This window comes from Tenrec ecaudatus, chromosome 10 (assembly GCF_050624435.1).
Source record: "Tenrec ecaudatus isolate mTenEca1 chromosome 10, mTenEca1.hap1, whole genome shotgun sequence".
Lineage (NCBI taxonomy): Eukaryota > Metazoa > Chordata > Mammalia > Afrosoricida > Tenrecidae > Tenrec > Tenrec ecaudatus.
Genome location: NC_134539.1, coordinates 118,818,982 through 118,832,524, shown reverse-complemented (window position 1 = coordinate 118,832,524; position 13,543 = coordinate 118,818,982). Strand labels below are relative to the sequence as shown.

Genomic DNA, 13,543 nt, shown 5'->3' with positions numbered 1-13,543 from the left:
AGAGTTAGTTTCAGAAACCCACACACCCTCTGCCGTTTCTTTCCATGGCTAGCCATTTCTCATTCTTTAAGTCTCAGCTAAGAATCTCAGCTCCTTGGAGCACTTCCCTGACTGCCTTCTCGGAAGTTTTTCCCTAAGTGATTCTAGAACCTATCACCTGATTTCTTTCCTTCAGAGTGCCAGCCAGAATGATCTTTCTTTACTTGCTGTCCGATTTTATTGTTTGTCTCTCATCAACACGTAAGCTCCTTAAGGCACGTCTTGTTTATCAAGGCCTCGTGGTCAGGCACTGGGCTGCCACCCACAGGGTCAGCAGTTCTAAACCACCAACTGCTCCTCAGGAGAAAGACTGACTATGAATTGGTACCAACTTGATGACAGTGGCTTTGGTTTTCTTTTTTTATTGTTGATCACAGCACTTGACGGAATGCCTGGTACATGAATGAATGAATGAATGAATGAATGAATGAAAGTTGCCAATTTACTTATTTTGGAACTACTTCTTCAGCGAGTGGAGTTTTCTTTCTTTTTTTTTTTTTTTTTGAGTTTTCTTTATAAAGTTGAAAGTGAGCTTGTTTGTCATTCATCAGACCTAAAATATATCTGCATTTTAGGAGTGGAGATTAGTTTAAGAACAAGCTGGGATTCTAACTCACTGCCATCAAGTCGATTCTGCCTCGTATGAACCCTATAAGACAGGGTAGAACCGCCCTGTAGGTTTCCCAAACTGTAACTCTTCACGGGAATAGAAAGCCTCTTCTTTATCCTGCAGAGCAGCTGGTGGTTTTGAACTGCAGACTTTAAGGTTAACAGCCTACTAGTAAACATTATTCCAAAAAAAACTCCCCAAAAAACCCAAAAACATTATGTCACAGCAGGGCTCTGAAGCTAACTTCCCAGTTCCTTAATGCCAGAACTGGTGCTGGGTCAGCTCAATACCTGATCGACACAAGAAGGTTTCCTAGAAAGGTTAAGTGTTTGGGGAATAAATTGGATGTCTATGGATATAGAGTATTGATATAGCACATATTTGAATAGCTGCTTCATATTGATCCTCTCCTTCATGACAGGCACCGTGGGGTTTTATAGGCTGTCTTGTGTTTGACCCTCAAAATAAATCCATCCTTTCCAAGCCCGTTCCATTGAGTCAGTTCCAACTCACCGGCACTCGCTGGGTGTCAGAGGAGAACTGTGCTCCCACAGGCTCATGTTTGGGAAATAGATTGCCAAGACTTTGTTCTGCGGGCCCCTGGACAGATTTCACCCTCCAACCTTTCAGCTAGGAGCTCAGCATGATGGGCCAGTTTCAGTTCCCAGGACTTCACCCAATAAAGTAGATATTCTTTTAATTATTATTAAAAGATCATTTTATCCCAGACTCTTACAGCTCTTATAACAATCCATCCATCAGTTGTATCAAATCTATGTATTCGTATGTTGCTGTCATTATTTTCTAAATATTTACTTTCTATTGAGACCTTAGTATCAGCTCCTCTCCCCACCCTCACCCAAAAGTAGGTACTTTTATGAAGCCCTCTTCCCTCTTCCAGGTGGCACAAATAGTTATGCACTCTACTCTTAACCCAGAGATTGGCAGTTCGAACCCACCCAGAGCCCCTTGGAAGACGGCCTGGTGATGTGCTTCTGAAGGGTTATGCCCCCCCACCCCCAAGAGCCCAGCCTGGGGAGGGCAGCTCTACTCTGCTGGAGTTGAGGCTGACCCAATGGTGATGAACAAGACTCTTGTTAAATACATTTGACAAATGAGAAACTTGTGGTCTGGAGAATTCATTTGCTGGCTGGATTTCAAATCCAGGCTGGCCTGACTCCAGCGCTGGTAAGTGTCTCTTCCAGCATGCCTGGCGAAGTCCCCACCAATGCCCTGCGACAGCAGGTGTTGCTAGGCCTGCTGTAGAGATGGGGTACTAAGGTGCAGAAAGGCTGAGTGACTCTCAGATCCTCTGGCCTGCAATTGAGTCCAGTCCTTCTGACTTTGACCTTAGGACTCTTTCCTGCTCTGACTCATACACCCCTCTTGGGACAAGAGGTTAGACCAGGCAGGATGTCTGTGGCATTGGTTTGGGGAGCCAAGGGAGGGGGAGGGAGCTGCGAGGTGGGAAATGTTGGCTGTCCTTTATCCCCAAGGCATTCCTGGTGAAGTATGGCTACCTCCAGGAACAGATCCCCAAAGCTCCCGGCTCCACCTCCGCTCAGCTCAGTCATGCCATCAGGTAGGACGGAGGGATGTGGAAGACTTGACGGTTTGGGGTCACCTCCTTCCTCCCCATGTGTGCTCAGGGGCCTTCCTTCATTGCCCCTCCCTCTTCATCCCCTGCCTCCTGCTGGCACCAGAGAACCTCCCTGCCCTAACCCTGTGACCCCCACCCTCCCTCCCAGCTGCTTAACCTCAGTTCCTCCTGACAGGGAGTTCCAGTGGGTATCCCAGCTGCCTGTCAGTGGCATGCTGGACCGTGCTACCCTGCGCCAGATGATGCAGCCCCGCTGTGGGGTGACCGATGCTGACAGCCATACAGCCTGGGCCAAGAGGGTCAGTGCCCTGCTTGCTGGACGCTGGGCCAAAAGGAGGCGAAGGAAACGCTTTGTAAAGCAAGGTGGGCTCTGTTCAAATCCAGCCAGGCCGGGACTCCTCAACATCGTGAAGTCCCTTGGCCAGAAAGGTTCCGCAGCCCAGGGGCTGGGCGTCGTCCATAACTTCCCTTCCCTGGGACATGGGAGGGGTGAGCAGCAGATGGCTAGGGCCCCTTGGCTCTCCTTTCCACCCTGAGGAGCATGGCTCTGGATACCAAACTGGTTCGCCTTTGACGATTCCAGGTCCTGGGTGTCAGAGCCGAATGAACTGTGCTCCGAGGGCTTTCCATGGCTGATTTTAAATTTCTGAAGTAGATTACCAGGCCTTTCTTCTGATGTGCCTCTGGGTAAACTTGAACCATTAACCTTCCAGTGACCAGAGTGTCAACTGTTTGAATCACCAGGGGCTCGTCTGTAAACACAGGAACGGAATGAGAACCATACCGTTGTTGACGATTTTTCATTGTGCCCGTACTCTTCTGAGCAAGCGCCTTCAAGCCCTCTTAATCCCTGATCAGTGTCCTATGTGGGGGCAATGAAGCTGTTGCTATTCTCCCCCATGTACATTTGTTTTCATCAAAATCCGTCCTTCTTCATAAAAAGGAACTCAACACAATGCAGTCCATCCATCAGTGCGCTTTGGCCCATCGCACAGGCTTTAACAACTTCACTGGGAAGGGATTCACCTGCTGTACAACCCACCCAGTAGAGTGTGTACAAGCCAGGGACCCTCTAGTCCAGTGGTTCTCAACCTTCCTCATGCCGCGACACTTTCATAGTTCCTCATGTGGTGGCGACCCCTCAACCATAACATTATTTTCGTCGCTACTTCATCACTGTCATTTTGCTGTTAGGAATTGGGCGACTCTTGAGAACCGCTGATCTAGCACCTTCTCAGAATGGTGCAAACTATCCCCACAATCTAATTCCAGGATCTTTGGATCATCCACCCCCCACAGGACCTCATTGGCAGTCACCAATGAGTTGGCAGTCACCCCCACTGCCCATTCCTCGCTGTCCTCAGCCTCTGCCACCCCTAACCTACTTTCTGTATCGATAGATTTGCTTGGTCCTGGGTTTTCATCAGCGCACCGTCTCACACTTTATACATCACGGCTTCTACCATGGTGAATTCCCTCACGTAGCTTTTCTTTCATTTTTAACCAAGCCCGGCCTTTGGGAGCCCCGGGTTTTGGACCTAAGATCATCAGTGAAAACTTGCTCCTTCTGTCGGTTTTTCATCCATAACAATATTTTCTGTGTGGAATTGTAGCATCTTGATTGTTTTCACTCAGCCTAATTTTCTCAAATCCGGGTTGGCCGTTTTATGGGTTTCTCACCCCATGTTTGCCTCTATAGGTAATTTCCCTGTGAGTGCTCCGGGCCCCTGTCCGTTTGCATTTTCACTGACTACTCAGACTGAGGAGGACCCAGGCAGAGAGTGGGGACTCTTAGCTTGCATGAGGATGCAGGTTTCCAGGTTGGCCAGTCCAGTTCTGCTGATTCGGCCTGTGCAGCCTCTCTGGGGACCCCTGCTGACTCCATGGAGCTCCCCTGGTGCTGAGGGAGCCTTGTTATTGGGAAGATGAAATGCGTTCTGGCTGTGAAAACCCCAGTCCTGGGTCCCCAAGTCAAACCCACCGCCATCAAGTCAGTTCTCCCTCCCGGGGACCTTCGAAGTCATGCTCTTGATGGAGCAGAGAGCACCCCAACTTTCTTCTCCACACATGGGTCGGCGCATGTAACATGACGTCCTGGAGCCGTGAGTTTCTATCGAAGCGCAAATGTCCCCGGTGCACATCGTCAGATAAAATACAAGACGCCCGGTGGAATTTGAATTTCCGATGAACCACAGATCATTTAATTTTTTAACTTGTTTATCCTAAAAAAAACGTACTTCTTTCTGATCTGAAACCCACATTTAAGTGGGTGTATTTTTATTAGCTCTATCAGGCAGCCTCCTTCCAGGGGCTCCTTCCTCTCCCCTCGTAGGGCTGATTTTTCCATCTCCCCTGCTCCCTCAAAAGGGGCTGGGGCTCGGGTTGGGGGGTGGTATTTACTGAGTGCACCCCTCCCCCTGGCTAAACCTCTTCACATTTCTATTTCATTGGAGCCTTACTGCCTCCCACGAAGTAAGTCATATCCGCTCTACTCCGCAAATCAGCAGCGCGAGGCTCGGCGAGATCCCGGGTGTCCCATCGTGCTTTCCACCGTATCCCTGTGATTGTCAGGAGCGCTCCTCCAGGGCCCATCGCCGCTTCTTTCCCTCATCCCTGTTGGACAGAGCCCCTGGGTGGGGCCAACTGGAAGCACCTCGGAAGAAAGGCCTGGTGATCTGCTGCCAAAGGGTTGAGTTTTCAAAAACAGCGCAGTTCTACCTCCCACTCTTGGGGCTGCCGTGAGTTGGGAAAGGCCTGCTGGCAACTGGGTTGGATTTTTGTTGCCTTTCGGACACTGGAAGGAGAGGTGTGGTGCCAGTTATGACCAGGGGAGGGGGGGATCTGGGTGGCCATGGGACCTGACAAGGAAGGGAGAAGGCTCAGGCTGCTCTCCGCCCCTCCCTGCGGGTCTCCTGACCCTGCTTTCCTCCCCAAGAGAACGAGTCCTTTTCTCTCAATTCTTGTTCCCAGCTGCGCTGTAGCCTCATCTCAGATCTCTCTCTCTCCCTCTCTCTCTCTCTCTCTCACACACACACACACACAGACACACACACAAGGTCCACACCCTCAGGGGCCTCTCCAGCCTCCCCGGCTCTCTCCCTTCCTCGGAATCATCCATGTTCCCTCCGAGAGGGTTGGTCACTGGCTGGGAGGCAGAGGTTGGGTTCCTGCCAGGCCAAACAGGCCCTGGGGCAGCAGCATTGCCTTGCATGGAGAGATGCTCCGGTGGGAGAAGGGGCAAGTCCCTCCTCCACTTCCAAGAAGGGGGGGAGGTGGGGGTGGAGCCCAGAGCCTCTGCTGGCTAACCCTCCTCTCCTTCCAGCTGGAGAGTTTCAGCTCCAGCATCATCCCCCATTTTGACCCCCAGGAATGATGTTCCGGCAGATTTATAACCCTGGACTTGGAGCACATGTGCCTGCTTATCTCTGACAGAGTGGAGAAATCACTCTATTGTGTCAGGAGGTTTGGGCTCAGAGCTGAACTCAGCCACTCGCTCCTCCTATGACACTGTGACCCGAGTCTCAATATCTCCAAATAGAGCAGAGACGGGAAAGGAGATGGCCAAACTCCCATGACATCACTCCTCGTTCTGCTTTGGGCAAGGACTTCCCCAGGCGAGGGGCAGGTGGACCGAACCTGCTGTGGGCCTGGGCCCCTCTCTCCAATAGTCACCTGTCCACCCGCTGTCCATGCTCCAGGGACTCGGACCAATTTGTGTATCTGAGGAACTGAGCCCCTCCTCCCCCCCAAAGGGAGCATGAGCCTTGTGTTCTCCCTGGACCCATGGGTCCTGCCTCCAGGCTAGGACGTGGAGTCCCCAGTGGCAACACCCTGCATCTGCAGGACTCAGAAGTGGCCCATGAGAAACTCCCAGGGTGTGTGGTGATCTGTAGATGGACTCAAACTCAGATGCTCAGATGCCCGGGGGCCAAGTCAGGAGGCCAGAGTCGTAACTCTCGGGGAGTAACTCAGTTTTAGGCGGAGGGAAAGAGAGACCCTTCACGGAGCAGAGATGGAAAAATTGCTCTCGGTCAGTGACAAAGCACATCCTTTGTGCTTGTTTTCACCTCAGAGCTCTCCAGGGGCCCTGAGGAAGCAAGGGAGGAGGGCAGAGAAAGCCCTGGAATACATGGGCCTTGCAGTCACTGGTCAGCCACCCCGCCTGAGGCACGGGAAAGGGCAAGGTGAAGCCCTGGAGGTGGCAGGAGGGGTAAAGAGAAGGAGGGAGGAGGGTGGGTAGAGGGCAGCCATAGGCATGGCCTGGAGGCCCCACCTCTCCCTGCCCAGACATAGGAGTCAGCAGCTGGGATTTGCTGCCAACAAGGGGCACAGAATCAAACCAGAGCAGAAGGTTCAGACACAGACTCCTACAGGCTGGGGGAGAGGGGGTCCCTGCCCCATCCAGGGCGGCATCTCCTCTATCAGACTGGGGTCTCGGAATGGAAGTCATTGGACTTAGGCCTCTCCAGAACCGAGGTCATATCCCCTCTCAGTCCTGGGGGAGGGTCTCCCCATCACACTGGGGCTCTGCAGGGACCAGACCAGGTGTGACTGGCGTGCCCTCTTGGGTGGCAGGCAGCAAGTGGTATAAGCAGCACCTCTCCTACCGACTGATGAACTGGCCGGAGCACCTGCCTGAGCCGGCAGTTCGGGGGGCCGTAAGAGCCGCCTTCCAGCTGTGGAGCAACATCTCGGCGCTGGAGTTCTGGGAGGCCCCGGCCACCACCCCAGCCGACATCCGTCTCACCTTCTTCCAAGGGGACCACAACGACGGGTTGAGCAACGCCTTCGACGGCCCAGGTGCTGACCGTCCACCCCCCGCCTATTCTCCCCAACTCGCAGCCCCGGCTTCCAGAGGTGGGAGGGACACCAACAGAAGTGGCAGTCCACGCTGTTGGGGAGCAGTCATGTTCCTTGTGGCCTCAGTCAAGCCCCTTTCCCCTCAGTCTCTCCTTCTATAAAATGGGCACAGTGCATCTTCAGGCAAGGTACCTAGTGGTCACAGGGCTGAAGAGAAAGGGCATGAGGCTCTGGATAGGAAGGGTGTTGCAAACTCTGAAGAAGATGATTTGTTCCTGCTTCTAGCAAAGCCTGCGCCTCACCTGTTCTACCGGAGCAGATGGTCTCTAGAGCAGGGCCCCTAGCAAACAGAAGCGACCATTGTCCCCCTCCCACCCCCTCCCCTCACTGGGCTATCCCTGCCTGTTGCAGACTCCTAGTCCCAGGCAGGTCTCCCCTGGCTACACGGAGGGGCTGTGGTTGGAATTTAAATGGCTCTCCTCCTCTTCACAGGCCCTCTGCTAATCTCTCCCCTATGGACAGGAAACCTTATCAGTGTGTCCTGGGAGTGTGCCTCCCCCAGTGGATCCTGTTTTCCATCAACCACCCCACCCCAGCAAAGCCCATTTCTAGGCCTGGTTTCTGGGACCTCCATGAGGAATGGAGGGAAATGCAGGCTTTGTGGAATCCACATGTAGCAAACACACGTGCCTGTGTGTTAACGCTCGTCACCCATGACACCCACATGAGATGTTTACTCCCGGTCCCAGACCGAGTCAGGGAGCAAGGACAGCACTGAACAGCTGACCGCCAGAGCCACCCTCCTCCTCTCTGAAGCCAGCCCCTCCATTGCTCAGGGTTACCAGAGAAAGATTAGAGGGCCACCCACAGTGCTCAAAACAGGAGGCGATTGTTCCCACCCCAGCTGTCCTCTAATGCCGCCTCCCCACCTTGGCCACGCCCCGGTTGACCTGGACTTTGAGAAGGTGACTCTGAAGGGTTCTCACGTCTCTAGATCAACATGATCACAGTGGCGTGGGCATCAGGGGCACCTGCCCTGTCAGAAAGGGAACAAGGAGAGGTGGAAACTGCCTGCTCAATGAGCTGCACGTAGGGTGTGCCAGAAGCTTGAGAACCCCTGCGCTAGCCTAGCCCCCTCTTCCTCCTCCCAGCAAGTGGGTGGAGGGCCACAGAGGAGCCTTGGTAGAGGAAGGGCCGCAAAGGCACGTCTGTTGTCTTCGTGGAAGAAAGCGGGGGCACAGGGGGCAGTGCACCCATGGGAAGCTTGCCGCTTGATCATATCATCCTTTCTTGTTGAGAGCACTCACCGCAGAGTAGTAGACCACCTGTGTGAGTGCACTGCAGTGATGCGGCTTACCTTCTCCCAGGTGTGCGGGGCAGCCATTCTCAACCGCCCTTCCCTAGTGGCTTTTCTCCTATCCAATCAGCTCACTGCCCCCTCATAGTGACCCTATTGAACAGGATAGAACTGCCCCTGTGGGTTTCCTGGGATATGGGAGTAGAAAGCCTCATTTTTCTCCCTCAAAGGGGCTGCTGGTTTCAAACTGCTGACCCTGTGGTTAGCAGCCCAACTCAACCACCACTGTACCACCAGGGCTCCTTGGGGCAATAGTTGCAGGGCTTCATTTCAGAGCAGATTTAAGGTTCCTAGATCTTTCAAAAAGAATCTTCCTGTGGCCCTTGTGGTGTGCAGGGCGCGGTTTTAAGTATTATATTCGGCAATTAGACGCACATATCGAACCCTCAGGACAACCATCTTAACCAACAAAAGCTCACGGTCATCATCCTCGTTTTCAAATCAGAAAGCTGTGGGACAGAGAAGTTTGGCTACGTGCCCAAGGCCACACAGCTGCGGCATGGTAAAATGAGAATTTCAACCCTGACACGAGCCCCACATGTCTACACCAGCTATCTCTTCAGCACCCTCATCCCAGAGTCTGGTCATCTGTCCACTCTAGCAGGAAACAGCTCAATGCATTTGCTAAAGTGCACTGACCTGGCCTTTGGGAACTTGGAGAAGCTGGTGGTGACATGGTTAGTTGTTGGGCGACTAACTCCAAGGTCAGCAGTCTTGGAAACCCGCAGGGGCAGCTCTACCCTGGCCCGTGCGTCGTGGGGGCTTGGGGGGTTTGGTGGGAACTGGGGTGCTGCGAGCGCTGGGGCGCCCCTCACCCCCGCGTGGCCCGCAGGAGGCGCCCTGGCGCACGCCTTCCTGCCCCGCCGCGGAGAAGCGCACTTCGACCTGGACGAGCGCTGGTCGCTGAGCCGCCGGCGCGGGCGCAATCTGTTCGTGGTGCTGGCGCACGAGATCGGCCACACGCTCGGCCTGCCGCACTCCCCCGCGCCGCGCGCGCTCATGGCGCCCTACTACAAGAGACTGGGCCGCGACGCGCTGCTCAGCTGGGACGACGTGCTGGCCGTGCAGAGCCTGTACGGTGAGCCCACCCCACCCCCGCACCTCCTGCCCCCTTGGACGCCAGCTGCCTCCTCAATCCAGGAATCCTTGCCAGCCGCCCCAACTCCCTCTCCCTCACCATCACGGGTCCTGAGGTGCTTGTCTCCTCCCATCTGAAAAGGCCAGCCTTGGCTCTGCAGCCCCCCACCCATTTCCTGTGCAGTTCTTCCTGCGGTCCCCCGGCTGAGCTCCAGCCCAGCCCAGGTCTGATCCACACCTCAACATCGCAGACCCCATCCTTGGCCCACCCCAGACCCCAAAGCCCCCGCTTCCTGATTCCACCTCTACTTGTCCTTGAACTTTGCCTGGCTGTGGATTCAGATAAGGTGTTCCCTCCCAGGGTAGGCAGGGACAAGGGCACTGGCCAATGCTGCTGTCCACGGAACCCGCCAGGACCCCAGGCCTGCCCACGCCCTGGCATCTTCCACCAGGCTTGAGGTTCAGCAGACAGTGCCAGAGAATGGTGGGTTCCAGTCACCATTCCATTCCTGACTATTCCTTGGGCAAAACATTCCCCCTCTGAGTGCTGGGAGCATGTAATAATTAAAGCCTGCTTACCTCACAGGGCTGTTAGGCGAAAGTAGTATGCTTTGTAGTTGGAGAAGCCTGCACAAATGTAATAGTAGCAGTTGTTTCGTGTCATGAGTCTCTCCCACGGGCTGGGCATTTAACTTACCAAACACCCATGCGATGTGTTCACAGATGAGGAGAGTGGGACTCAGAGAGGTTCCGTACCTTCCTCAAAGCCACACAATTAGGGAGTTGAAGATGGAAATCAGGAGTTGTTGCCAGATTTGAAGTTCACTTGAACTCTATGCATTGCATCAGGGAAAGATCATCGATTGTCATTATTATAATTCGCACAGCCTGGTCCCTGCCTGTCTTAGTCCCAAATGCTTGTTTGGCACCCAACCCCAAACTTATCTCAATAGGCCTGACTTTCGCAGACTTCTGTGTTCAATGCTTTGGTTAACACCAACACCGGGGATAACTCATCTCCCCATGCCCTGCTCTCTTTTCCTGCCGCTCCTATGAGATAATGGAGAGCTCTCGAACCCCTTCCCACAGCCCCTCCGTATATATGTGTCCTCCCTCTTCCTCCTCATAAAGGGAAGCCCCTTCGAGGCTCAGTGACTGTCCAGCTCCCGGGGAAGATGTTCACTGACTTTGAGGCCTGGGACCCTCGCAGTTCGCAGGGCAGGAGCCCTGATGCCCAGGACCCTAAGTACTGCCACTCTTCCTTCGATGCCATCACTGTAGGTAAGATGACCCGCCACATGCCATGTCTCACTTCTTCCTTGTCCCCACCTGCACATCTTCAGGGGACTCCAGAGCTATCGGACGCAGTGTGGGGAGGAGTTATAAAATCCAGAAAGCCCAGAGCAGAGACATTCCTCCCGGCAGCAAGCCCATGGCAGGCAAACCTCAGGGCTCCTCCTGCCCACGTCCCCTTCAGCAACAACCGTGTGCGCGGTCCTCCACTGGCTGTTTGGGAGGCTGGCTTCTAGCACGGTGCCTTCCCTGGGAGAGGCCGAGGCTGATGGTCATTCCTCTCTTCTTTCGTGTCCCGAGACAGACGGGCAGCAGCGACTGTACATTTTTAAAGGGAGCCATTTCTGGGAGGTGTCTGCCGATGGGAACGTCTCGGAGCCCCGCCCACTGCAGGAAAGGTGGGCTGGGCTGCCCCCCCACATTGAAGCTGCCGCAGTCTCGTTGGAGAATGGAGATTTCTACTTCTTTAAAGGTACCAGCCCCGGACCCGATGAGCAAATTGAGGCCTAGTGAAGGCAAGGGTCTTACCTTCCCAAGGTCAAAAGGGCAAAGAGTTCCTGGTGGAGTCTCTCCTCCGACTCGAGCCTGTGACCTCAGGAAAGCTCTGCCAGGGGGTTCCTCTCTGGTGCACGCGGAGTTGAGGCTGCAGCCCAGACAGAGGGCGGGAAGAGTTTCAGAGAAGAGTCTAGACAGCAAGGACTTCTGCTGAGTTCTGCAATTCGGCAGAAAAGAGCTTTATGGTCCACGGCTGTGTGAGGTTGGCGAGTCACTCAACTTTCTGAGCTTGGATTTCTTGCTTAGGGAAAAGATGAAGTCCGGTGTGTTAGAAGAACAAAACGACGAGTGCGCAGCGTGTCACAAGATATGTGCCAACGCTTCAGTACTAGTATTGAGTGCCTAACATGCGCTAGGCACCCTTGGGGAAAATTCGCATCAGAAAAAGCAATAAACCAGACAAAACTCCGTGACCTCCCATGGCGCCTAATGACGCTTTGGCAGTGAAGAAAGCTCCTGGCCTTCCCTCTTTTCCATTTCTTCCAGGGGACAGGGCCTTGCTTCCTGCAAGTGGTGAATGAGTTCATTCAGATCCATCTGCCCCCTGCCAGCACTGCTAAAAGTCGAGCCCACAGCAGTCCTACCTCCCCAATCCTTCCTAACTCAAGATTCCTGTGATCCATGAGGATTACGCAACTCCACCCAGTGGGTGGGGGAAGGAAGAGGTGGGATCAGGGGACAGTGGGCTGGAGAAATCGAGGTTGAGAGCTTCCAGCTCACCCTGGCACCCCCAATGTCCCACAGGTAGTCGATGCTGGAGGTACCGGGGTTCCAAGCCGATGTGGGGCTTCCCGCAGTCGTGCCGGGCAGGGGGCCTGCCCCGCCACCCCAACGCTGCGCTCTTCTTCCCTCCGCTGCGCCGCCTCATCCTCTTCAAGGGTGCGCGCTACTACGTGCTGGCGCGGGAGAAGATGCAAGTGGAACCCTACTATCCCCGAGGCCTGCAGGACTGGGGCAGCGTCCCAGAGGAGCTCAGTGGCGCCCTGCCGCGGCCCGACGATGGCTCCGTCTTCTTCTTCCGCGACGACCGCTACTGGCGCGTCGATCAGGCCAAACTTCGGACCACCACCTCGGGGCGCTGGGCGGCAGAGTTGCCCTGGATGGGATGCTGGAATGCCAACTCGGGGGGCGCCCTGTTCTGATGGTGCCACCGCGTGCTGAGCCAACAGGATTCTTCTGCCCCAAGGGCGGGACCTGCCTTGGAAGCTTACGAGCCAGCGGGAAAACCTCCTCCAGGAAGCCCGTCTGCCTTTGTCCTCTGGAGGAAGTGGCCTTTTCGCTGTGTCCTTCCCACCACATGGACGTGGAGTGGGATCGGTCCCAGAGTGCTTTTCCTCCAGGACCCTTTTCCGCCCACGCCTTTGGGGATTTTATTCCAGACCCGCCCACCAGGGGCAGCACTGCGACTCAACCAGGGAGAACACAACTTTCTCTATGGAAGCTGGGGGGGGGGGGGCTGTTGCAAAACCCCCAAAGACTCCACTGCCTTATTTCTTAGGGAACTGTCTTATTTAAATCGAGGGGTGGGGTGCGCCCTAAGGAAGCATGGGTCTACAACCTCAGAGACTGAAGAGGCTAGGTCCCCGAAGCTTCGGGTTTCCGCTTTTGGAGTGAAATAAAGAGCCCCACCCAGCCAGCCCCCGCTGGAGGCGCAACCGCTTTCCCCGAATCGCTCTTCCATCCATTCCAGAGAGAGTCCAGGGCGCGGGTGGTAGGACAATGCCCCAACTGAAAAGCTAAGGCTGGGTGTGTGCATGCGCAGGTGTGTGACGGTGGATTGCCTCGCCTGCAATAGAAAAACGTCCTGCCTCCTCCCAGGTCAGATGGAGAACTGCATGTGGTGGGGGCGGGGGCCTGCAAGCCTGCAGCCCTTGGGGATACAGCCTCCACCAGGGCTCCAGGGACAGGGAAGCCCTGCCTGCCCTGCATATCGGAGGGAGGCCTTGTCCTCACAATGGCCCCATTCTTCCGGCCACACAAGCAGCTTCTGAAGCTCCAACCAGCTGGCCAAGAATAGTTGGAATTCCTGGAGAGGGAACCAGCTCCCCAGCCAGGCTGGTATTAGCAGCTAGCTCTCTAGTCCTCCCTTCCACCCCCCAGACATACCTGCCGGCACCTCATTTTCGCACACTTGTTAGCCTCCGTGGAAGGCTAGCCTTGGGGAGGGGGTGGTGAGGAGACTGCTCTGGCCAAAGGTTCAGGCCCCAGCCCC

At 54.8% G+C, this 13,543-nt stretch overlaps 1 protein-coding gene across 1 annotated transcript in view; it reads left to right on the top strand.

Annotated features, from left to right (window-relative positions):
* MMP28 (matrix metallopeptidase 28) overlaps window positions 1–13,000 on the top strand; it is a 31,209-nt gene extending 18,209 nt beyond the window's left edge. The window contains exons 2-8 of the mRNA XM_075561418.1: window positions 2,146–2,231; window positions 2,425–2,612; window positions 6,825–7,049; window positions 9,239–9,484; window positions 10,615–10,764; window positions 11,081–11,248; window positions 12,076–13,000. Of these exons, the coding sequence (XP_075417533.1) occupies window positions 2,146–2,231; window positions 2,425–2,612; window positions 6,825–7,049; window positions 9,239–9,484; window positions 10,615–10,764; window positions 11,081–11,248; window positions 12,076–12,473 (1,461 nt within the window). The 3' untranslated portion in view covers window positions 12,474–13,000. The remainder of the gene's footprint in view (window positions 1–2,145; window positions 2,232–2,424; window positions 2,613–6,824; window positions 7,050–9,238; window positions 9,485–10,614; window positions 10,765–11,080; window positions 11,249–12,075) is intronic.
* The last annotated feature ends 543 nt before the right edge of the window (window positions 13,001–13,543 follow it).